We start from the raw sequence: 23,495 nt of genomic DNA, 5'->3' as shown, positions 1-23,495 counted from the left end.
GATCAGTTTAACTTTGGTCCGGAATTTAATCCTGATAATTTTCTACTCGGACTGATTAAATAAGAATGAGCTGAATGAATACAAAACATATCACTCTTCCTAATGTAGGAAACGTAGATGGGTTTTATACCAAAATATTTCAATAATATTAATACACCAATACAATAATAGGAGATTACTTTTATTTCTTAATAATAGAAATACAATTTATACATATAAGTATTTACACACACTGCAATTTTTTTTTGTCTCACAACAGCTTCGGCTCTTTTCTTTCTCTCTGTGAATTTCACTCTTGGTGTGTATATATGTTCCATGCACTGCAGCTCCTTTTATAGACCCAAGCTAGACTAACTTACATCATTGCTTACCTATACTATATTTATTATGTGAATTTCACTCTTGGTGTGTATATATGTTTCTCCTTTTATAGACCCAAACTAGACTAACTTACATCATTGCTTACCTATACTATATTTATTATTATAGCCTACTATATTGACTGACACTAATCAACTTGATTATTACAAACCATGTACAGCTCCTATGTATTCAGGGAATATAATCACCTTCCTTCTTTCTAACTCATGCAGCCTACCATATCTTATGGAATTCATTTATTTCTATCTAGAGATAAGCTTCTGCATATTAGCTTCTCCTCTTGACCACCGCAATATTTTATTTTTATATACTTCCTCCAGCTGATTCATGCATGCAAGTTCAACACTGTAGCTGTTTTACTATTAATGTTCTCCTTACTTTTATGTTTTAACACCAACTGTGCTGTGTGAATTTTGGACTGCAAGTACTCTTCTAGATACATATTTGACTTCCACTGTATTTTGCAAACTGCTATCTTCAGTCCACCATAATTCAACGATGTATTTATTTAATATTTATATTTTATTCATAAGTTATTCTTCCAGAGAGTTTGAATTCTAACACTCCCCCTCAAACTCGACTTAGCATTCCGAGTTTCTGCTTCATTTTTCCAAACACGTTCGGCTTCAACGGCTTAGTGAAAATATCCGCTAAATTTTCTCTTGTCCTAAAGTGTACCAGCTCTTCAATTTTCTCGTTCACCTGTTCTCAAATAAAATGATATTTTATATTTGATGTGCTTACTCCGACTGTGCGACAGTAGATTTTTCGCGAGAGAAATAGCGGATTTATTATCCACATAAATTTTAGCCAGACCTTCCTCTGCAAGATTTAACTCGCCCAGTATGTAGCCTAACCACATAGCCTGACATGCACACGATGATGCTGCGATGTATTCTGCTTCACATGTTGATAGTGCCACTGTTGGTTGCTTCTTTGATGACCACGAGAATATCGCGGAACCGATATGAAAAGCATATCCCGAAGTGCTTTTCCCGTCATCCAAGTCACCACCATAATCACTGTCTGAGTAGCCAACTAATTTTGAATCTTGAGAATACGTGTAAAATAAACCATGATCAAGTGTACATTTAATGTATCTAAAAATTTTTTTAGCTGCCATGAAGTGATCTTGCTTCGGTTTCTCCATGTACCTACTAACCGATCCAACTGCATACATAATATCTGGACGAGTAAAAGTTAGGTACCTTAGACTTCCAAACAAACTTTTGAACAACGTCGGATTTACCGACTCCCTCGTTGAATCAACTCTGAGCTTTATGCTTGCTTCTGCTGGAATGCTCACTGGTTTGCATTCCTCCATTCTAAACTTCTTTAAAATTTCCTCGGCATATTTTTTCTGTGACATAAAAATCCCATCTTTACTTTGCTTCACCTCGACTCCAAGAAAGTATGACATTTGACCAATATCTGTGATCTCAAATTCGTTAGTCATAACTTTCTTAAAATCATCAAACATACCAGGGTTGTTTCTAGTAAAGATCATGTCATCCACGTACAAGCACACGATCATAATATCTCCTTCTGAATTTGTCTTCGTATAGAGGGCATGCTCGTATGGACTCTTCACGAAACCATTTCTCTGAAAATATTCATCAACCCTTGTATTCCATGCTCGCGGAGCTTGCTTCAAACTATATAAGGCTTTCTTCAGTCTGTAGACTTTGTTTTCCCGGCCTTTCTGAACATATCCGGGAGGCTGCTCAAAATAAACTTCTTCTTCAAGATAACCATTGAGAAATGCTGACTTGACGTCCATCTGAAAAATCTTCCACTGGTTCTAAGCTGCAATTGCTGTAAGAAGTCGTATGTTATCAACTCTTGCAACTGGAGCGAATACCTCGTTATAGTCAATGACATATCTCTGCTTGTAGCCTTTAGCCACCAACCTTGCCTTGTATTTCTCCACTTTTCCATCCTGATTCGTCTTGGTCTTGTAGATCCACTTGACGCCAATTGCTTTATGTCCTTCCGGAAGATCTGTGAGCTCCCATTTATCATTTTTCTTGATTGCGCCAATTTCTTCATCCATGGATTTGTTCCATTTGCTTTCTTCAGAAGCTTCCTCAAATATAACTGGGTCACATTCAACCATTAAGCAAAATAAGGAATAATCAAAGGATGTTTGTACCGGACTTGTAGCTTCGTAGATATTATCCAGGCTCCGCATCTTTCATGGTGCTCCCCCTGAGCTGCTGCTTCCTCCCATGGATGGTGTCGATCCAGGAGTTTGTTGATTTGGACTTGGTGGAGGAGTTTGATCATCATCTCCGTCATCTTCAATATTCTGGTTATCACCGTCATCGTCATTGAAAAATAAACCAGCAACTTTTCTTTCATCCTCGCTCCATTGATAAGTAGATTTTATATCCACTTGGAATGCTTTATTACAAACTTAAATTGGTGTTATGGACTCAAGTTGTTGGTATTTTGATATGTTTTTGTGTTATTGCATTTCAGGTATCAGTTATGAAGAAAAGAACTTTTAAAGGAAATATGATAAAAAATGATCCGATTTCGAAGCCAAGGCAATTGTCAAGTTGTAGAGAATCTCGTTAGCTTTGCGTGGTCAGTTGAATCGCCTAATTCTGACAAGTAGAACTCAAGTTATGGCCAAAACAAGATTCATCAAAAAAATTTCCAGACAGGAGCTGGCGCCCGCCCACGAGAGCTGAGCGCCCGCCCGGAGAGCTGAGCGGCCGCCCAAGGCGCGGCTGGTCGCTGATTTCGCTGAAAAAGCCTTTTTTGAGTGGAATTTGACAATTTTAAGGGTTCAGGTCCACTAGGGGCGTATATATACTTAGAAAAAGTGTTTACATCATCCGGGAAGATTGGGATACCAAGGAAAAGACCTAGAAGCACATAACAACTCTGAAAAAGAAGATCTTGTTTTCAACTTATGATTCTTTGAATTAGTTGTAACTTTGGATGCTCATTTTCGTTCTTATTGAACCTAGATCTCGTTTATTCGTACTTTAATTATTATTCAGTTTATTAAGACCTTGTTTTATACCATGCTTTCATTGGAACCCATGGTGATGATGAGTTTGATTATGGGCTAATCGTTGTCATGGGATTCTAGCAGATTTACGTATGAATTTTAATAGTTAATTGTTTCAATATCTTGGTGTGTGGTGATTGATTGATATCCTAGTATTGGTTGTGCTTATTCGTCTTATGTGCGTAGCTAACATATAATATAGCGTGTTAATCTCTATTGAAGCGACAGTGAATATAGAGGTTTAGAACTTGCCATGCTAGCATAGGTTCATGTATGTGTATGCATAATTCGTAGGTAACTCTAACCGTTTTACTTGCCCTACGTAATCAAGATGGATAACTTGTGCTTAAACCGTTATGTTGTCAAATTCTATAGACATACAGGGTCTCAATATAATTGGTGCCTATTCAGCTTCTATCTCTTTTGTGGATGTCTAGTAGTAGGGTATTCGTACAAAAAAAGTTGGAGTTTACGAGTTTCGTGTTATCTGATTAGTGTCATCACCACCACATGCTAAGGTTAAAAATGAAAAGGCTATTGAATTAAGTATTTAATGAATTTAGAATCCCATGTTTGTCTTATATATAGTAATTCAACCTCAATTTTTTTAGTTAATATTATTTAGTATAATCTCTTAGTTTAATAAAAACCCAATTTATTATTTGTCTTAGCATTGAGCGATAACCATACATTGTTGCATATGTGCATAAATTGAACTTAACCTAAACCAGCCTCTGGGGGAACGAATCTGATTTATATCTTTTACTACTTGCAGACGCGTATACTTGCATGAATTTTAGCGAGTGTTTTCGCCCTAACAAGTTTTTGGCGCTGCTGCCGGGGACTCGGTGTTAATTTTTAGTTTATGTGCTTGTCGTCAGTGGTCGTTAAAGTTCACTGACTCAGATTCTTTTACTTTCACGGTTTATTTATTTGTGTTTCAGGTACTCATTACAATGGGAGATCCAGCAGCACAATCGAGAGCTTTGATGGATTTTTCTCAACCCAAGATCAATGACATTCAATCTAACATTGTCCGGCCAGCTATCACAGCTAATACCTTTGAGATCAAGCCTGACATAATTCAATGGGTGCAAAATTCAATCTAGTTTGGGGGTTCTCCAATTGAAGATCCCAATATGCACATTAGGGATTTCATTGAGATATGCGACATCTTCAAGTTCAACGGTGTTTCTGAAGATGCTGTGAAGCTGAGACTGTTCCCATTCTCTCTGAGGGACAAGGCTAAGAGCTGGTTACACTCTCTACCAGCTGGTTCGATTACTACTTGGGAAGATCTTGCTCAGAAGTTTCTTACTAAATTCTTCCCTATGGCGAAGACAGCTGCACTCAGGAATGCTATTACTCAATTTGCGCAGCAAACGGGAGAATCGCTATGTGAAGCTTGGGAGCGCTACAAGGAGATGCTTGGGAAGTGTCCTCCTCATGGAATTCCTGATTGGATGATCATCACTTGTTTTTATAATGCGTTGGGAGCACAGTCCAGACCCATGCTCGATGCAGCAGCATGCGGAGCATTATGGGCAAAGAGCCATGAGGAAGCTTATGATCTAATTGAACTGATGGATCCTAATGAATATCAGTATCCAATCCAGAGATATCCTCAGGACAAGGTAGCAGGAGTTCTTGAAGTGGATACAGCTACAACTATCACTACTCGATTAAAGGAGTTGTCTATGAAGATCATTTCTCTGGCTAACTATGGTGTTAAGCAGATAATTAGTGTTTGTGAGCTGTGTGCAGGTCCGCATGCGACGGAGCAATGCGCTATATCTAGTGACTCAGCTCAGTTTGTGAGCAACTTTCAGAGATCGCAGCAGCCAGTTCCTGCCACTTATCATCCTGACAACTGGAATCCTCCTAACTTCAGCTTGAGCAACAATCAGAATGCGATGCAACAGTCGTTCCAGCAGTTTGGAGCAAATAGGATAAAAAGGATTTAAATAAAAGGATTATAAGAGAGGATCATAAAAGGATTAGAATGTATTGAGAAAGGTTAAGGAAACCCAAGTAATAAGATCCCGGGTATGATAACGATAAACGAAAGCCAAAGTTAAGCGAACCGTATAACAGATCAGCGGTCATTAGGCAAACAATTAGAAGCTAATCAAAGGGATTAGTGGGGATGATGTCATCAAACCAATAGGAAGAGGACAAAGGAGGGAGGGTGACATCACTTGATTATGTAAGCATGACATAAGGGGAAGGAGATGTGGTTGATTTAAAACCACACAAAGTCAAGGTTAGAAAAGTAATTACCCAAAAACAAATCAAAAGCAACCAAGGCAAGCAAAACAAATCACAAACACACCAAGCAAGCAAAAAATTCATTTCCTTTCTTTTTCTTCTTGAAGCTCTCGGCCCCTTTTCTTAAAAAATGAAGATCCAAGCTCCACCACTTACTATTTGGCAAGGTATTTATCTAAGCTTCCCCATGGATAGTTACATACTTCCTATAAGTTTAAGCTTCCAATTCCAAGCCAATCTTTTTTTATAAATCAAGGAAGAAGATGGTGAATAGTAATTCTTGAAATTAATTTTTGTGTTCTTGATTTCTTTGAAAGATCAAGCTTGTAGGAGGTTAGATTAAGGCTTCCATGGGCATTCCAAGGATCTTTCATGGATTAAAAGCTTCAACGAAGATATAACTCTTCATGATCTTAGTCTTAAGCTTTGTTGTTTAGATTTCCTAATATTTAGATGATGGGTTAGTGTAATGGGTGTGTAATCATGTTTAAAGCTTGTTATGAGTAGTTTAGTTTATGAGAGGCATGATTATTGTGTGTTTAGAGATTGGTTGGTTTTGTGATATTTTTGAAGTTGGAAGTCTTGGTTATTAGTTAATGAACTTAAGTAAACTCTTAGTTCATAATTGAGAAATAAGTATGAATTGGTAATATTGAGTTGTTGGGGCTGTTGTAGTATGGTATGGATGGAGTTTTGATTGTGGATTGATTGTGGGTTGAACTGGAATGGTATAAAATTTAGGAAATCGCGTAAACATAGCCGTCGTAATGCCCGATTTACCGTAGACTGTTTTTGTTCTTAACATCAGAACCCTTGAACTCACTGTTAGGTTTTGACCATTGCCATGTTTAGATAGTTCATGTTACGAGCTTCGTTTTGATATGTGGTTCGTTTGATTCCGATGTACGGTTTAGGAGAAACGGTCGTTTTAAGTAACGACGTTTCGCGAACAAAACATTACCCCTCGCCTTACTTTCAAACATAGGTTAAAGACCTTAAAGACTAATTGAAGTATGAAACATTTATGTAAGGTGTAATAGGCAGTTGGTAAGACACTTGCGAAAGAATCGCCTTAAAACTCGTAATGGTTAATTTATTAAAAATGGGGGAGCCAAGGGTACTCGAGCGACTTAAGAAAATCGTTAAGCGCGAAAGCGAACGTTAGGACTCTAAATGGTTAAAGTCTAGTTTCTTAAGCGACCGGGGTTTAATTCCGACTTATGTTGTTGTTCATAGGTTATCAGACCCACTCTAAGCTTAAGTCTATCCGGGAGCACTCAGACAAGTTTTTCTATCCGTTATACTGTTGTTGTGATGTATACACTTGTATATGCATTATCTTGTGATAGATGCATGATGGTTAAATTAGCAAATTCTTGCGATATATTGTAGCATGTGATATGGTACGTATGCATGTCTGTTTCGTATTCTTGCCATATATATCTGTTGGTTCAGTTGATAATACCTATGCTAGAGAATAGCGGTAATTTGCATATACCCTTAGTATAGGGACCCAAAGGTGAAAACATTTTCTAAAACCGGGAGTCGAGGATCCTGAGTAGATTATATATATATATATATTTATATATATGGTTATAGTTTTCAAAACTATTAATCGAATAAGGTTTATTCGATAACTTTATTTTATTTAATGAATATTATTTCGAATATTCATTCGAGGGCTTATGACTCAGCTTATTTATTTATTGAATATTATTTCGAATATTCATTTGAGGGCTTATGACTCAGCTTATTTATTTATTGAATATTATTTCGAATATTCATTCGGGGGCTTATGACTCAGCTTATTTATTTATTGAATATTATTTCGAATATTCATTTGAGGATGTATGACTCCTTTATTTATTTAATGAATATTATTTATAATATTCATTCGAGGTATTATGACTCCGCGTATTATTTAATATTCTTTATTTTATTAAAGAATAATGTTCGATAATCAAACTTATTTTTGATTATTCAAATAAAGATAGTACTTTCGAATAAGTATATCTTGGTTAATTAATACTCGTTTCAAGTATAAGTTTTACAGCTTCTACTTCAATTAATTTTATAAGGATTATCAATATGGGAATATTATTTAAATAATAATATTCAGATATTTTCTAATATATCGGGACTGATTTATTTTATTAAATTAGCAGTATTCCAAACACTCTTTAAAGTGTTTTCGAGTCTTCAAAATGATTTTTAAAAGTTAGAGCGGATCCCAAAACTCATTTTTATATTTAAGATCTTCCTTTCAAAGGGGATTTAAATATTCGCTCAAAACCTGGGGAATCCGGCTCAGTGGTGTATTTTATATTCGCAATGAGGTTGCTGTTTTGGTAAATGAAGTGATTACTTACCCAACGTTCGGGAAGTAAGTCCATCTATCGAGTCGGCATAAGCAACATGGGCTCAGTGGGCGTCCATGATAGTGTAAGTGGCTCAGTGGGAGTCCATCAAATGCGTAAGTGGCTGAGTGGCAGTCCAGCATAAGGTCCTATTGCGACCAGGATGATGACCAGTGGGGAATTCGTCCATCTACTAGTAGAAAAGGTTACTTATTGGTATCTTTGCCTGATCAGCAAGATATCAGGTTTATGCCAAGGTTTTCTCCTTTCCAAATTCATTGGATTTTACAACTCTGTTTATAATTTTCATAACAGAGGCTTTCAAGGAGTGTATGAAATGTATATATATATAGGTGTATACATATATCGGGACTTAATGAAGTATCTCGTAACTTCATTATTTATAATGATATTCAAAGATTGAATCTATTCAAATCTTGTCTTGTAGTCTCATCTATGTGATGAACTTTTGAAACTAATTATAACTTGAATGGTGGTAATTCAAGTAGTATTCGGAAAAGATATAAGTATATTGGAGTATCTTGTAACTTCATCTTTTCAACTTATATCTGGTTAATGATTATCTTATGCATGACAAAGATTTTCACAAAAACGTTGAGACAAGGTTAGATATATGAGATCACCTTGCAACGATATTTGTATACAGTTATAAACTGGAACTCTGTGTATATTATGCATGGAAGAGGACTTCCAAGATTTTGAAAAGTATATATATATATATACATATATACTGAATATTTTGCGACTTGGTTGCGTTAAGATATCAAACTTGGTTCATTTCTTCTTGACCAAGACTTTCATGAGTACTATGAGAAGGCTCATATATTGTTAATCATTATACATATTATTTTGGTGGGCTTGCTGCTCACCCTTGCTTTCTTCTTTCATCACACAACAACAGATAGAAAAGATGAACAGGACCAAGCTCCCAATTCGCGAGCGGATAGGAAACGTTCCGCAGTTTCCTATAGGCATTGATGTCGCTGTAGCTGAGGTAGGAACTACCAATAGGCTAGGCTTCAACTTTTGATGTACCAGATTTATGTATATTTATGAATTGTAATAATGGCAAAGAAATGTAAATTTATTCAGAAACCCTTTTAAGGTGTATTGACATATAATTGTGGAATAAAACGACTTGTGATTATTTTTGGATATTCATCTCTGAGACTATAACTTGTGGTGTGTGTGTTTATTGTGGGGTCGCAGTACAGAGTAATTGATTATTTATTAAGATTGGGTGTTATTAAGGGAAATGGAACTCGTGACAACCCGGATCCCCGACCCCGGATTTGGGGGTGTTACAGAAATGGTATCAGAGCTAAGCGTTATAAACCTCAGAGATGAAGTGACGTTAAGATAATAAGTTCACTAAGATAAATAAGAACTCTTGCCAAGTTCATAGTCGGACTACCTAATATAGTACTGACAGTTAAAACCCTTATGGGAACCCTTGTAAATTTCGTGATAGAAGCGTAGTTCGTTATCGTATATGGTAGCGGGACTCCGAACCCTGAGGTTGAGGAGTAACAGCGCGATGATGTTTTATTACTAATTGGAGATCGGATTGTGGATCCGATAGAGCGTCCTAACGCAGGATCGGATGATGTTGATATTGAGGATGTAACGGTTGAGGATGTTGTCCTAGAAGGGATTGTTGCTGAGGAGGACCGTGAAGGATCCTGACAAGAATGAATAAAGGACCACTAAGGAATTGATGACCATGGTTAGGACAACTCCCAGAGGTAGGATTGGTCGGTCACTACCAGAGGTTCGTTCAAGTTTGTAAAGATAGTAGCCCCTTTAACGCAGCTTACTCATAAGACTGAGAAGTTCGAATGGACAGAGAAATGCGAGAACAACTTTTAAGAACCGAAGCAAAGGTTGGTGACGTTCCCTATGTTGACGTTGTCGGATGGAAAATGAGATTTTGTGAAGTGTAGTGACGCTTCACATAAGGAATTAGGGTGCTTCTCATACAGCACAGCAAGGTAATCGCGTACGCGTCAAGACAATTAAGGGAATATAAAATTCGATATCCCCACCCATGAGCTTGGGCTCGTGGCAATAGTTTTGCCCTAAAGATTAGAGGCACTACTTGTACGGAGAGAAGTGCAAGATTTACACAAACCATAGGAGCTCTAGTACATTTTCACGCAGAAAGAGCTCAACATGCGCCAAATGAGGTGGTTAGAGCTAATCAAGAATTATGATTGGGAGATTCTTTATCATTCAGGGAAAGCCAATGTGGTGGCTGATGCCCTTAGTGAAAAGGAGAGACTAAAGATAATAATGTCTTTGGGAGAGTTTATAAGAGATTTTGAGAAAATGGAAATAGAAGTGAAGGTAACCGGAGCCGGTACCGAAAAGCTGTTTGAGATTGCAATACAGACCGAATTTTTGGAAAAGAACATATTGTGCCAGAAAAAGTGATGAATGAAGGCAGAGAGCCAACAATTAGATAAAAGATTAATATCAAGAAAAACGATAAGGGAATAATGAGGTATTCCTACAGAATTTGAGTTCCAAACGTTCAAGAGCTTAAAGATGAAATCTTAGATGAAAGCTAGTTTGAGGAATAAGATTTAGAGCAAACCCTGAATGTGATAGTCAGGGAGGTTGCCATCAAGAAAGAAAGAACCCATAACATAATATAGTGGAAAACAAGGTTTTTAATGTATAAGATAACCCCGATTATGGGAGAAGGTTGAAACATTTCATACTAAGGAAACAGAAAGTCGAGTAAGGAAAGGAGACCCGAGACGGTACTCCTATATGACAATTTATGGACCTGTCTAGACAGAACTTAGACTATTATCCCCAACCACCACCTTGAGGAAACAATGCGGTAGGAAATTCTTTCAGGACCTTTAAGTCTCTAAGCTCTCAGAGTTCCAAGGAACAGGTTGACCTAGTCGAGGCAAGAGCCTGGCTAAAGGAAATAGAGGAATCATTTGAGATTCTGAATGATTGACGAAACACAAAAGACTGTTTTTGTCACTTACCCTCCTAAGAGAGAGACCTCCCACTGGTGAAAGGCCAAGGAAGGCACGAAGAAAGAGATTATAATAAACTGATTTAAGTTCCGTCAATTGTTTTCAGGAAAGTAATTCCCAAAGATAAGGAGATAGTGTAAAAGCTTTGGAGCTAGAACAAAAGCGGATAAGTATGATGAATTATGAATCTAAGTTGTAAAAGTTGTCAAGATTCGTTCTGAGGACACGAATCCAGAATGACGGGATGTTTGAAATCAATACTTATGTTGTGTTGGTTCATGAAATAAGGATAAGAGAAAGGAAAATAAAAAGAAACTGAAGTGGAAAGGAATATAAAGGCAATAGAGTTTGAGGTATGATAAGGGAATTGGGTATGAGGAAACCCTAAAGACTCGTAGCAATAGAAATAGAAAAGTATGCATTCGTCAGGATGAGGGTGATTCACCATGAGTTAAAATTGATGGTTGAGGGCATAAGAGATACATATATTTTTATCCCCTGTAAGTTGGGAGGATTCGAGGAAACCTTGAGATAATTCGAAGGATAAATAATGAGACGCGGATAGACTGAGGAGACAAGAAAGTAAGAAATTAAGAAAATTGGATGAAGGAAGTGACCTTCAAGAAGGTGAAGTGTAAGACCGGTGGCATGATACCCAGAAAGGGAGACGCCAGGTATGAAAGATATCCCAACATTGAGATGACTGTTGAGATAAACAACAAAAGTAAATAAGGAATTATTAAGAAGAAGTTCACGTTGAACACGACCAATATCTTCCAGAACATCCTTATTATCGTTACCAAATTAGGAAAGAAAAGCGGATAACCGCCGTTATCTTTTGGAGGCCATAATTGATTGACCTCATTTGGAATACAGATGTTATTGTAAAATTAGGCATATACTATCGAGGTGGGAATGATTGAATAAGACACCCTTATCAGGGATATATGACTTGAATTATCCATGGAAGGATGCATGTACCTTTTTAAAGGTGGAATTAAGGATAGAACATCGGTAACTTAAAACGAATCCTAGGGGAATGCATAAAGGTTGGCATTTCACCCTTAATAGGAATAGTATGAGTTTTGACAGTATGAATTGGAAAGGATTAAGGTAACAACAACCTTTAAAGAATCAGTGGAGAAATTTTTTTCAAAAGTATATAGACAATGATTCTAGTATTAGTATATGGTATTTTGATATGCCCTCTATCTAGGGAATACAGGAGGAACGATTCAAGGATAACCTTAGAGGTTTTACAAGGAGAAAGGTAAAATTCAAAATTCTCAAGAATAGAAATGTTGATAATGGAAATATGACGTAATTATAATGATGCCAAGTGAGGCACGTGTTAAACCACGAGAAGGTATGGATCGAACCAGTAATGGTCGAAATTGTTCAGGGCAATTAGGACTTAAGATAAAAGATGTTCTAATTATGATTGAGAGTCAGTCATGACAGTGATTAACCTCTAAAGACTGAGGCAATAACTTATGGAAAAATGGTGATATTTTTTTTACTCACCATATTTTAAGGAAAACATCTTCACATAAGCAGTGATTGAAATGAGGTAGAAAATTTATTTGGAGGTGGTTAAAATGACATTGACTGTAAGGAAATTTTACTATCAGGAAAGGCCAAAGAGGTGGCCGACACTTTAAAGGTAAGAGGATAATTATAGGCACTTGTGCCAAAGGAATACAGTGATGATGGTTAAAGCTATGCAGATTGTATTATGGTTTGGAAGATTGACATTCCTTCTGATGACTGTGCAATACCCAACCGTAATAATAGTTGGTAAAGGTTTAATTCGTGTAATCGCCATGAGCGGGCTATCTATCTCAGAAGGTACTATCTTGAGAATAATCCAGGACCATATTTCAAAAAGGACTAAACGAACCTTGAGTTAAGTCTTCTATTTAAGGCATACGATTAATAATTGTATTCACCTGCTATCGTTGCTTTGACTGAAACTCTTCTGCAATTTTATCTACTTCATGTCATGAAAGTATGTCAAAGTTTGGATTGTTCTTCATGAATTATGATTGGTGATTATGTTAACTCCTTAGAAATATTCTATACGACACGTATGGACTCCGTATGGTTAGATATTAAGATTTCATGGAAAATGAATGACGACAGTAAGTCAGTGGTGGACCATAGTAATGCAGCAATGATTCTGCGAGTAATGAGTCGATTACAACCATGAGAGTTGTATTGAAATGAATGTTGAGATTGAGTACCACTAATCGGGTCGTGGTGGTGTATAAGTTATCATTGATAGACTAGTTAAGTAGATTATCTACCTATTAAATACTTATTCCTTCTTATCAATAGAGAGTCGTATTACTATACGAGGAAGGTTGCGATGCAAGCATAGAATTCTAGTAACGATGATGTATAAAATGAGATTCCAGATTCGATTTTCGATGTCGAGGGAGTTTCGAAGGTGATTGTGTATAAGCTCGAGCAAGAGCATGGGTCCATAGAATGATGGATGGAATAGTAAATATTTAAGCATGCAAAATACGATGCGATAATACTTGATGTTGATATATATATACATATGTTTTGTTCTCCTATGACAAACCTCTATAGTTCAGAGGTAGGTTCCAAGCCAGATATTTTGTGGCAGTATATTTTTTTTCATATATACAATTCTCTTCAATTCGTTCTTTTCTCTTCTTTTCATTTCATATAAGCTGAGAAGAACAACCCTTCCAGAAGGGGAGGTATTACCGAAGGACTATCTATCTGTGTGATAGAAGCCTAGTAGGATACCATCTATTATTTAATTGTTTGTCAAGTACTAAAGGCTGGCCACCTTCTGTACTAACTATGCAATGTAACAAGTGTTCATGATCATAGTGATCTCTCAACAAATTCCTTTACTTCTATATGATTGATCAAACTTTGGAAAATAGAAATAGCTGAAAAAGAAGTAGTATCAGTACGGTGGTATTCCGATTCTAACGCGTTCGTGATACTAAGGTTGACGTGGTTATTAAAAGGTTATAGAACGCTAACGAGCAAAAGTATAACCAGTATAATATTAGGAACAAAAGGTAGTAGCGATTACGAACTGGAAAAGAATGGGTATTGAGAAGCAAAAGCTCTAATACTAAAAGCTATAATGAGAGTCGGTGCAATAGACTTGAAAGAATTTGGAATGATCACTTAACAACGGATTGAGTTTTCTTACGACAATAGATCATATGTCAGTATTGAGGTATCGCCTTATGAGATCCTTGAGGCAAGACAATGTCGATCTCCCTTATGTTAGGATGAAGTCGTAGAGCGCAAGATGCTCAGACCCGCAGTAGTCCAAAGGACCAGGGATATAATAGATCTAATCAGAGGACGGCTGGTAGTAACCCAAGATGGACATAAGAGGTATGCTGATTTGACTCAAAAGGACAAAGAGTATGAAATAGGGGACCTAGTAATGTTATAGGTATCCCTTGGAAAGGATTAATGAGATTTGGAAAGAAAGAAAAACTAAGCCCAAGATACCTTGGACCTTTTGAGATACTAAGACGGATTGGGAAGTTGGCTTACGAGCTAGCCCTGCCCCCGAACCTGTAGCAAAGTTCATAATGTGTTCCGCGTATCAATGTTAAGGAAGTATAATTCGGATGCCAGATAAATAGGGGCATATGAGCGCATAGGCATGCAACCAGACATAACCTATAGGGAGCAACCAGAAAGGGTTATAGATCGAAAAGGAACAAATGCTTAGGAGAAGGGTTATCAAACTAGGTAGAGTGTGGTGGTAGGACCACAATGCCGTAAAATTTACTCGAGAGTTAGAAAGTGCAATGCTAAGAGAGTATCCCTATTCATTTTCTATCTGATTCCGGGACGGAATCCTTTTAAGGAGGGGAGACTGTAATAATCCCAATTTTTGGAAATTTTTGAAACCCTTATGAATAGTGATTGTACAGATTATGCTGAATGAGAAAACTTTTCATGCCACACTATGTAGGGGTTCTGTTATTGATCTTCTGGGATATTATTAGTACTCTATGTGGTATATAAGTGTATGTAAAGATCGTCAGAATCCAATTCCGAACACTTTGATTTTTTCCCGGAAATCCACTAGATACGGAAAGAATTGAATATAAGGTAACAGGATAAAAAGGATTTATATAAAAGGATTATAAGAGAGGATCATAAAAGGATTAGAATGTATTGAGAAAGGTTAAGGAAACCCAAGTAATAAGATCCCGGGTATGATCCCTCAAACGATAAACGAAAGCGAAAGTTAAGCGAACCGTATAACAGATCAGCGGTCATTAGGCAAACAATTAGAAGCTAATCAAAGGGATTAGTGGGGATGATGTCATCAAACCAATAGGAAGAGGACAAAGGAGGGAGGGTTACATCACTTGATTATATAAGCATGAAATAAGGGGAAAGAGATGTGGTTGATTTAAAACCACACAAAGTCAAGGTTAGAAAAATAATTACCCAAAAACAAATCAAAAGCAACCAAGGCAAGCAAAACCAATCACAAACACACCAAGCAAGCAAAAAATTCATTTCCTTTCTTTTTCTTCTTGAAGCTCTCGGCCCCTTTTCTTAAAAAATGAAGATCCAAGCTCCACCACTTACTATTTGGCAAGGTATTTATCTAAGCTTCCCTATGGATAGTTACATACTTCCTATAAGTTTAAGCTTCCAATTCCAAGCCAATCTTTTTTTATAAATCAAGGAAGAAGATGGTGAATAGTAATTCTTGAAATTAATTTTTGTGTTCTTGATTTCTTTGAAAGATCAAGCTTGTAGGAGGTTAGATTAAGGCTTTCATGGGCATTCCAAGGATCTTTCATGGATTAAAAGCTTCAAGGAAGGTATAACTCTTCATGATCTTAGTCTTAAGCTTTGTTATTTAGATTTCCTAATGTTTAGATGATGGGTTAGTGTAATGGGTGTGTAATCATGTTTAAAGCTTGTTATGAGTAGTTTAGTTGATGAGAGGCATGATTATTGTGTGTTTAGAGATTGGTTGGTTTTGTGATATTTTTGAAGTTGGAAGTCTTGGTTATTAGTTAATGAACTTAAGTAAACTCTTAGTTCATAATTGAGAAATAAGTATGAATTGGTAATATTGAGTTGTTGGGGCTGTTGTAGTATGGTATGGATGGAGTTTTGATTGTGGATTGATTGTGGGTTGAATTGGAATGGTATAAAATTTGGGAAATCGCGTAAACATAGCCGTCGTAATGCCCGATTTACCGTAGACTGTTTTTGTTCTTAACATCAGAACCCTTGAACTCACTGTTAGGTTTTGGCCATTGCCATGTTTAGATAGTTCATGTTACGAGCTTCGTTTTGATATGTGGTTCGTTTGATTCCGATGTACGGTTTAGGAGAAACGGCCGTTTTTAGTAACGACGTTTCGCGAACAAAACATTACCCATCGCCTTACTTTCAAACATAGGTTAAAGACCTTAAAGGACTAATTAAAGTATGAAACATTTATGTAAGGTGTAATAGGCAGTTGGTAAGACACTTGCGAAAGAATCGCCTTAAAACTCGTAATGGTTAATTTATTAAAAATAGGGGAGCTGAGGGTACTCGAGCGACTTAAGTAAATCGTTAAGCGCGAAAGCGAACGTTAGGACTCTAAATGGTTAAAGTCTAGTTTCTTAAGCGACCGGGGTTTAATTCCGACTTATGTTGTTGTTCATAGGTTATCGGATCCACTCTAAGCTTAAGTGTTAGGTCCCAATGTGTTTGTAGAAGGGGGGGTTGAATACAAACGTTACCAAATAATCGAGTAAAATGCGGAATAAAAAATGTGAAACAAAATTCAAGTTAAATAAAAATATTATTAAACTTGAAAGGTGTTACAACAACTGTATCGATTACAAGGTATTAATCTCAAATCAATTATCACAAATCTAGAATAAATTCGACATGAACTTTTTCTATTTTTGCAATAATTAGAATCAAATGCTAAACGCGATTTGAGATTAAGTTCTAGGGATTTTGATCCGCTAGATTGTTACACAAGAACAAGATAAATAATTCTAGTGGTTTGGATTTAACATTAACAAACTAGAATTTTGATCTTGATGTAAGCAGATGAAAAATGAAATATTTGCTGCGGCTGCTGTGTTCTTGACTTGTGTTTTTTTAATGAATATAAGTTGCTGCTTCTCTGCTTCTTTTTAAATCAGCAAACGAATAGAATTGACTTGGCATGACAATCCTATAGCTGGCAAGACTTTCGGTGAGACAATTGAATGAACTAGCAAGACAATCTGAATGAACTAGCAAGACAATCAGAATGAACTAGCAAGACAATCATCCTCCTAGAGTAACTTTCGGTGAGACAATTGACAATGGCCTAGCATGACAATCGGTATGACAATCCTGATTGTCATGCTAGTTCATTTTCAATTGTCTTGCTGATTTAATGCTTGAATTTAATCCAATTAAACTTCTGAAAATTCCTAAAATTCCTAGAATTAATTCAGAATTAATTAATCAATTAATTCAATTAATAAATAAATTATTCTTCGCAGATATAATTTATTTTCTTAATTAAATTAGATGACTTAATTAATTAATAGAGAATTAATTCTAGTCTTGAGCAGCAACCATTCTTCTGCAAATCTTCTGAAAATCACTGAAAATTATGAATCAATTCCACCACTTCAACGTTGACACTCGATGTACTGTCTGGTTCATGAGTGACTAACTTCCGTGATGTTTCTTCATGTCTTGACTCTGACACTTTGATTTTCTTCAGATTAAATCCTTGTAATTTATTGATACCCTGACGAGATCTCTGTCACTTGATTAAATCCACAATCTTGACTTATATCACTGAGGCATGATCAATTTCTTGAACTTCTTCCAGTGAATTAATTCCTCAAGTCTGTAGATGAACCTTGTCTCTGAATCCTTTGACAGATATTACTTTGCGAGATCTCTCTAACGGTCGATCCACTATTTACTTATTACATTCTTATTTGAGTTGAGTTGAATCCTCGAATATACAAATAGGTCTATGACATATGACTTACAATCTCCCCCTATTTGTTTGTTAGACAATAACACACAAATACCTAGAGGATAACTCAACTAACAAATAAGAAAAAGATATAAACATACATGCAAAGTAAATAGCAGAAAAGTTCTGGACTAGATTTAACATTTTCCAGATTCCAAGTAGATGTTCCTCTAGACTGAACATATCTTCAAGTAGTTCCATCTTCATTTGTACAACCACATTTCCTGTTGAGAAGCCCATATCTCTCTTGCTTCTCCCCCTATGAGAATCAACTGATTAAAGAAGATCACCTTCGTTTACCACCTCTCCCGTACAATAGGATCCGCAGATAAAAACCAATGGTACTCCCCTTTTGAAAACAGCTTCTTCCCTTACTAGAAAATCACCTTGTGTTTACCACCTCTCCCGTACAATAGGATCCGTAGTTACAAACAACAATGGTGTGGTGTAGTGTACATATGATCTTTTTCTTCCTCCCTGCTATTTCTCCCCCTTAGTTGAGGAATCCTCTAAACTATTACTTAAGCTTTTATCTCCCCCTTAAAGAAGGAATGTATGCCGTCGTCTGAAGGAGTTCTCATATTTCACTTGGTTGGAAAAGAAATAACAAGTAGTTTCTCTTTCTTCCTCACTGTGAGTGTGTGATTGTGTTTTAGTGTACCTCACATATGTTTCACTCTTCTCTCCACTCGTGTTTACACTCATTCTCACAAGTGTATCACTCTTCTCTCATAGCTCCATAATCCAGCTGTACCTGCAAGGAAAATCACCTTAGCCATCCTTAAGGAGGTCACAGGTGGTGCAATGGGAGTTCACAAATCCCCATCCTTGTTAAACTCGTCAGATGAATCTGAGTCATAATCTACAAGTTGCTAGTTTCCCTTTTAGGGTTCCAGATTTGAATTCTGGGAAGGTAAACTATGATCCAAAGAATTTAGCATAAAGATCAAAGTTCCCTTCTAATGCCTGTGAAGACATTTCCTTGTGACTCATCAGGTAATATCTGAATCATTGTCAACAAGTTGTCGATCTGCACCTATGTCAGATTCACTATCCGCAGATGCATCCAGGGGATTTAAGCCTGGGGAGGTAGACACTGACCACTGACATATGGCTTTTGGATCAGTATCCTCTCCTAACACCTGTAAAGGCAATTGGTCCATTAAGGAACCTTGAACAATCGAATCTGACCTTAAAATGGTCGAAACTCTTGTTTCCGTCAACTCATCCTTTGTGTGTGTAACCTCTCCTTGTGCATCAAGAATTGTTTATGTTTGAAGTGGTGACACTACATCGGATACCTTGGCCGACAGGCAAAATTCAATAGACTTACCCTGTTGAGAGAATGAATCTAGTAACTGTTTTTGTGCCTTTTCAGCCATTACATCTTTTTGAGAAGATGTATGGGGGCTAGCAGTTGTCTCGGTTTAAATACTACTCATCTATGTAGGAGACAGAGCTACTGGGTTGACTACAGAACCTTCCTTATGTGGTGCACTAAGGCACTATCTCCCTCACGCTCATTCATACTACATTTAGTGGTAAGAGAGTGTTGGTTGGTTCTGTTTTTGTGTTTGTCTTTACAGTCTGGGATAGACGTTGTGGGTTTTCAACCTCATGACTGTCAATGAAAGAAAGTCATTGGAGACTGAACCTGTATCATAGAACATATGGTAATAGAGAGAAAATGATTTACAATAGTGATTTCAAAAGATTTTACATGAAATAAGAAATCACTAATGTAGAAAGAAGTTTGATTTGGTTTTTTAATATGAATGAGTTTTTGATAAAACATTGATCACTTAGGGTAAAGTCTAAGTAATTCTCATTCATGTCAAAAGCTTACAAATATCTGCAACATAATGTTAACAAGATATCATTGACCGATACTTGTCAAGTACTTTAGATACTAATTGTTATGTTGCATAATCAATATACCACTGCACATATAAAACAATATGATTGTGCTTAGTGATAAGATAGTTATTAATATGACGACTCTACTTATTCATATAACATTATAACTTCTGTTAGAGTGCCATACCATGTTCTTGACGATTGCTTGAGCAGTATACTAGTTCATACCAACCTGAAGTGAGATTGTGAAGAAGAAATTGCATAGTCCAATAGATCTGCAGCTGCAAAGTCCATGAACTGTGGTGCATTGACTTCCTCTTTTGACTTACCAACCAGGAGTACACTTGTACACATCTTACTAGAGTCCAATTCCAAGTGTAATGTGCAGCAGGTGCCTGATATGTCGTAATATTCTCAAGTCTCGTCACTGGTGCTATATGTTAGATACTGCTTCCTGATAATAACCTAGCACAATATACAAAATTACAATGATAACATTCCCAGCTTGCAAACAGCCATATCCCTCAGATAAACCTTTGCTGTTATCTCTAAAGGTAACCAGGGGGCCAGCTTTCTCAACCACATTTGATAGCAGGGCTCTATCTCCGGTCATATGTCTTGATGATCCACTGTCAAGAATCCACACTACCGGTTATACTTGTTTAATGCCCTGCACTACAAATGGATTAGACCTTCTTCGGAACCCAAACTTGGTTGGGCCCGGCATACTTGTAGAACTGTCCTTTATCAGGCAAAACAACATTTTTAATTTTAATTGTCTCAACTTTTTCAATGACTGAACATTTGACCTTGTAAACAGCCTTAACAAATTTCTGTTTAAGCTTAGGCACAAATGTCTCCTTTCTAGACTTAGAAGGACTAGCAGTCTTAGACCTATCATGCTTCTTGTTATTCACATGCTGACGAGGAGTAGTCTTATCATTAGACACATGCTTACCATTAAAATAAGCATACATCATATTAAAAGCACAAGACATACAATTAGCAACACCACATGCTTTATGAGAGTGATTAACAGCAGGCAATTTATGCATGGTAGACATGGCATTATTGTTATCCAACTCATGTGTGTCTGAGTTAGTCTCAGTTGCTTTCACAACTTTGACTGGAACTTTCAACTCACTTGACTTGGAAACAATCTTCTCATTAGCATGATCCTCAGCACGTATTTCTTCTTGAATAACAGAAGAGGTCGCATCAAATGGTTCAGCAATTGATGCTTTATAGAGGGGTTCATCAACACCCTTAAGCACATGTGGTACTTCCCTCCCTTTAGCACAGACATGGGGAGGGGAGTTTATGCCTAATTCTCCAATAGCAGCATTGTAATCATAACCTATTCCAGATGTTTGATTAACAGCTTGCTTACTGTAGAACTCTTTAGCCTTCGAACAAGAATTGAAGTAGGCTCTAACCTTAGTCTCAAGACCGGTGATCTTGTCTTTGAGAATAATTTCGAGTTTTCTATAACAGTCAACTCTATTCTCTAGAAAAGATACCTGTTCTTTTAATTTGTCTTGATTAATGTGCACAAGTCTTAATTCATTGACCTCTTTCTCAAGGTCTGTGATCTGTAAACTTAACAGTTCATTATCACGACGTGCACAATCTAAGTTACCTCTTAGATGATAAACCATTTCAGCATCAGAAAGTTTTACCTCTATTCTTGACGATGAAGCTTTTCCATCAATAGCCATAAGAGCAAGATTTCCTTCATCTTCATCTTCACTGTCAGTATCATCCCAGCTTCTTCCCTTTGCCAGATAAGCCCTTTCAGAGTTCTTTCTTACTTGCTTTGGCTTCCTACATTCTGTGGCAAAGTGTCCCAACTCATTGCAGTTATAGCATCTAATGGTGCTTCGATCAACCATCCCTATTTTGTACCCACCACTGCTGGTGTTAGAGGATGAAGATCCACCTTTCTGGAATTTGTTGTAGTTGGACTTGTACTTCAGCTTGGGATTCCTCTTGAATCTGACATGGGAGAATCTCTTGACAATTTGGGCCATTGACTCGTCTTCCAATTGCTTCAGCTCTTCCAAGGAATAAAAATCATCACTTGATTGATTTTGTAGTAGGAGGATCATATTCTGCTACTAACATATTTTCCTCAGCCTTGGAATACTGTACCATTCTCTCCAATTGTTGAGATTGCTGTTGTTGTTGACCTTCAGCTACAAGTGCAGTAGATGTGCTGACCATTCTATCCTTCCCGTAGACTTCCTTCTGTTGAATCTGCTCCAACTCATAGGTTTTTAACACTCCATATAGCATGTCCAAAGAAATCTCACTCAGATCTCTAGCTTCTCTAATGGCAGTGATTCTATGTTCAAGATGAGCTGGCAGTGTTAAAAGGAACTTTTTGTTGACCTCCCTGATTGAATAATACTTTCCATTGATGTTCAGGTTGTTGATCAACGCATTGTACCTCTCAAACACTTCAGTAATTCCTTCTCCTGGATTTGATTTGAAATGTTCATATTCAGAGGTTAGGATTTCCAACTTGTTCTCCCTAACTTCCTCTGTGCCTTCATTAATCACCTCAATAGTTTCCCACATGTGTTTGGAATTTTTACAGTTCATCACATGTCTGTTCATCAAGGGATCAAGGGAATCAATTAATATTAATTGAAGGCTGGCATCCAAGGAGGCTTCTTCCTTCTCAGCAGGAGTAAAATCTTCAGGCTCTTTTGGATAGGTTCTAGCTTCAGTAGTCACCACACCATCTATTATTACCTCCGTTCAATAACCATCGGAGTTTTTATACCCTTCTTTAACAAGTTTGAATATTTGGGATTTGCAACTTGTAAAAATAATAGCATCTTCTTCTTCCACATGATATAATTCTCTTTATCAAATTGTGGAATTTTAACGGTTCCAACTTTATGTGAAGTCATTATGAATTTTTGAATAAATAAAAATTCAAGGAGTTGAAAAATCACAAAAGTCTAGGATCTTGATTTGTTCGTTAATCAGAAGGCTCTGATACCAATTGTTAGGTCCCAATGTGTTTGTAGAAGGGGGGGTTGAATACAAACGTTACCAAATAATCGAGTAAAATGCGGAATAAAAAATGTGAAACAAAATTCAAGTTAAATAAAAATATTATTAAACTTGAAAGGTGTTACAACAACTGTATCGATTACAAGGTATTAATCTCAAATCAATTATCACAAATCTAGAATAAATTCGACATGAACTTTTTCTATTTTTGCAATAATTAGAATCAAATGCTAAACGCGATTTGAGATTAAGTTCTAGGGATTTTGATCCGCTAGATTGTTACACAAGAACAAGATAAATAATTCTAGTGGTTTGGATTTAACATTAACAAACTAGAATTTTGATCTTGATGTAAGCAGATGAAAAATGAAATATTTGCTGCGGCTGTTGTGTTCTTGACTTGTGTTTTTTTAATGAATATAAGTTGCTGCTTCTCTGCTTCTTTTTAAATCAGCAAACGAATAGAATTGACTTGGCATGACAATCCTATAGCTGGCAAGACTTTCGGTGAGACAATTGAATGAACTAGCAAGACAATCTGAATG

At 36.7% G+C, this 23,495-nt stretch overlaps 2 protein-coding genes and 1 non-coding gene across 3 annotated transcripts in view; all 3 read right to left on the bottom strand.

Moving 5' to 3' along the window:
- Window positions 1-1,066: 1,066 nt before the first annotated feature.
- On the bottom strand, window positions 1,067-1,801 carry LOC141685243 (secreted RxLR effector protein 161-like). The gene has a single exon (XM_074490356.1). The coding sequence runs from the start codon at window positions 1,799-1,801 to the stop codon at window positions 1,067-1,069; it is 735 nt and encodes a 244-aa protein (XP_074346457.1).
- A 774-nt stretch (window positions 1,802-2,575) lies between these two features.
- The window catches only part of LOC141685242 (uncharacterized), a 30,673-nt gene continuing 9,753 nt past the window's right edge, over window positions 2,576-23,495 (bottom strand). Inside the window, exon 6 of the mRNA XM_074490355.1 lies at window positions 2,576-2,775. Within this exon, the coding sequence (XP_074346456.1) occupies window positions 2,576-2,775 (200 nt within the window). The remainder of the gene's footprint in view (window positions 2,776-23,495) is intronic.
- Window positions 4,750-4,856, bottom strand: LOC141688297 (small nucleolar RNA R71). Its single transcript, XR_012561749.1, has one exon. It is a non-coding gene; the product is annotated as a small nucleolar RNA R71 (small nucleolar RNA).

This window comes from Apium graveolens, chromosome 9, assembly GCF_009905375.1.
Source record: "Apium graveolens cultivar Ventura chromosome 9, ASM990537v1, whole genome shotgun sequence".
Classification (NCBI taxonomy): Eukaryota; Viridiplantae; Streptophyta; class Magnoliopsida; order Apiales; family Apiaceae; genus Apium; species Apium graveolens.
The sequence above is the reverse complement of the archived record's forward strand: the minus strand, read 5'-3'. Positions and strand labels throughout refer to the sequence as shown.

Excerpts from the sequence above, each read along its gene's own strand:
- LOC141685243 (XM_074490356.1), bottom strand. The coding sequence starts at position 1,801 with ATGTCATACTTTCTTGGAGTCGAGGTGAAGCAAAGTAAAGATGGGATT.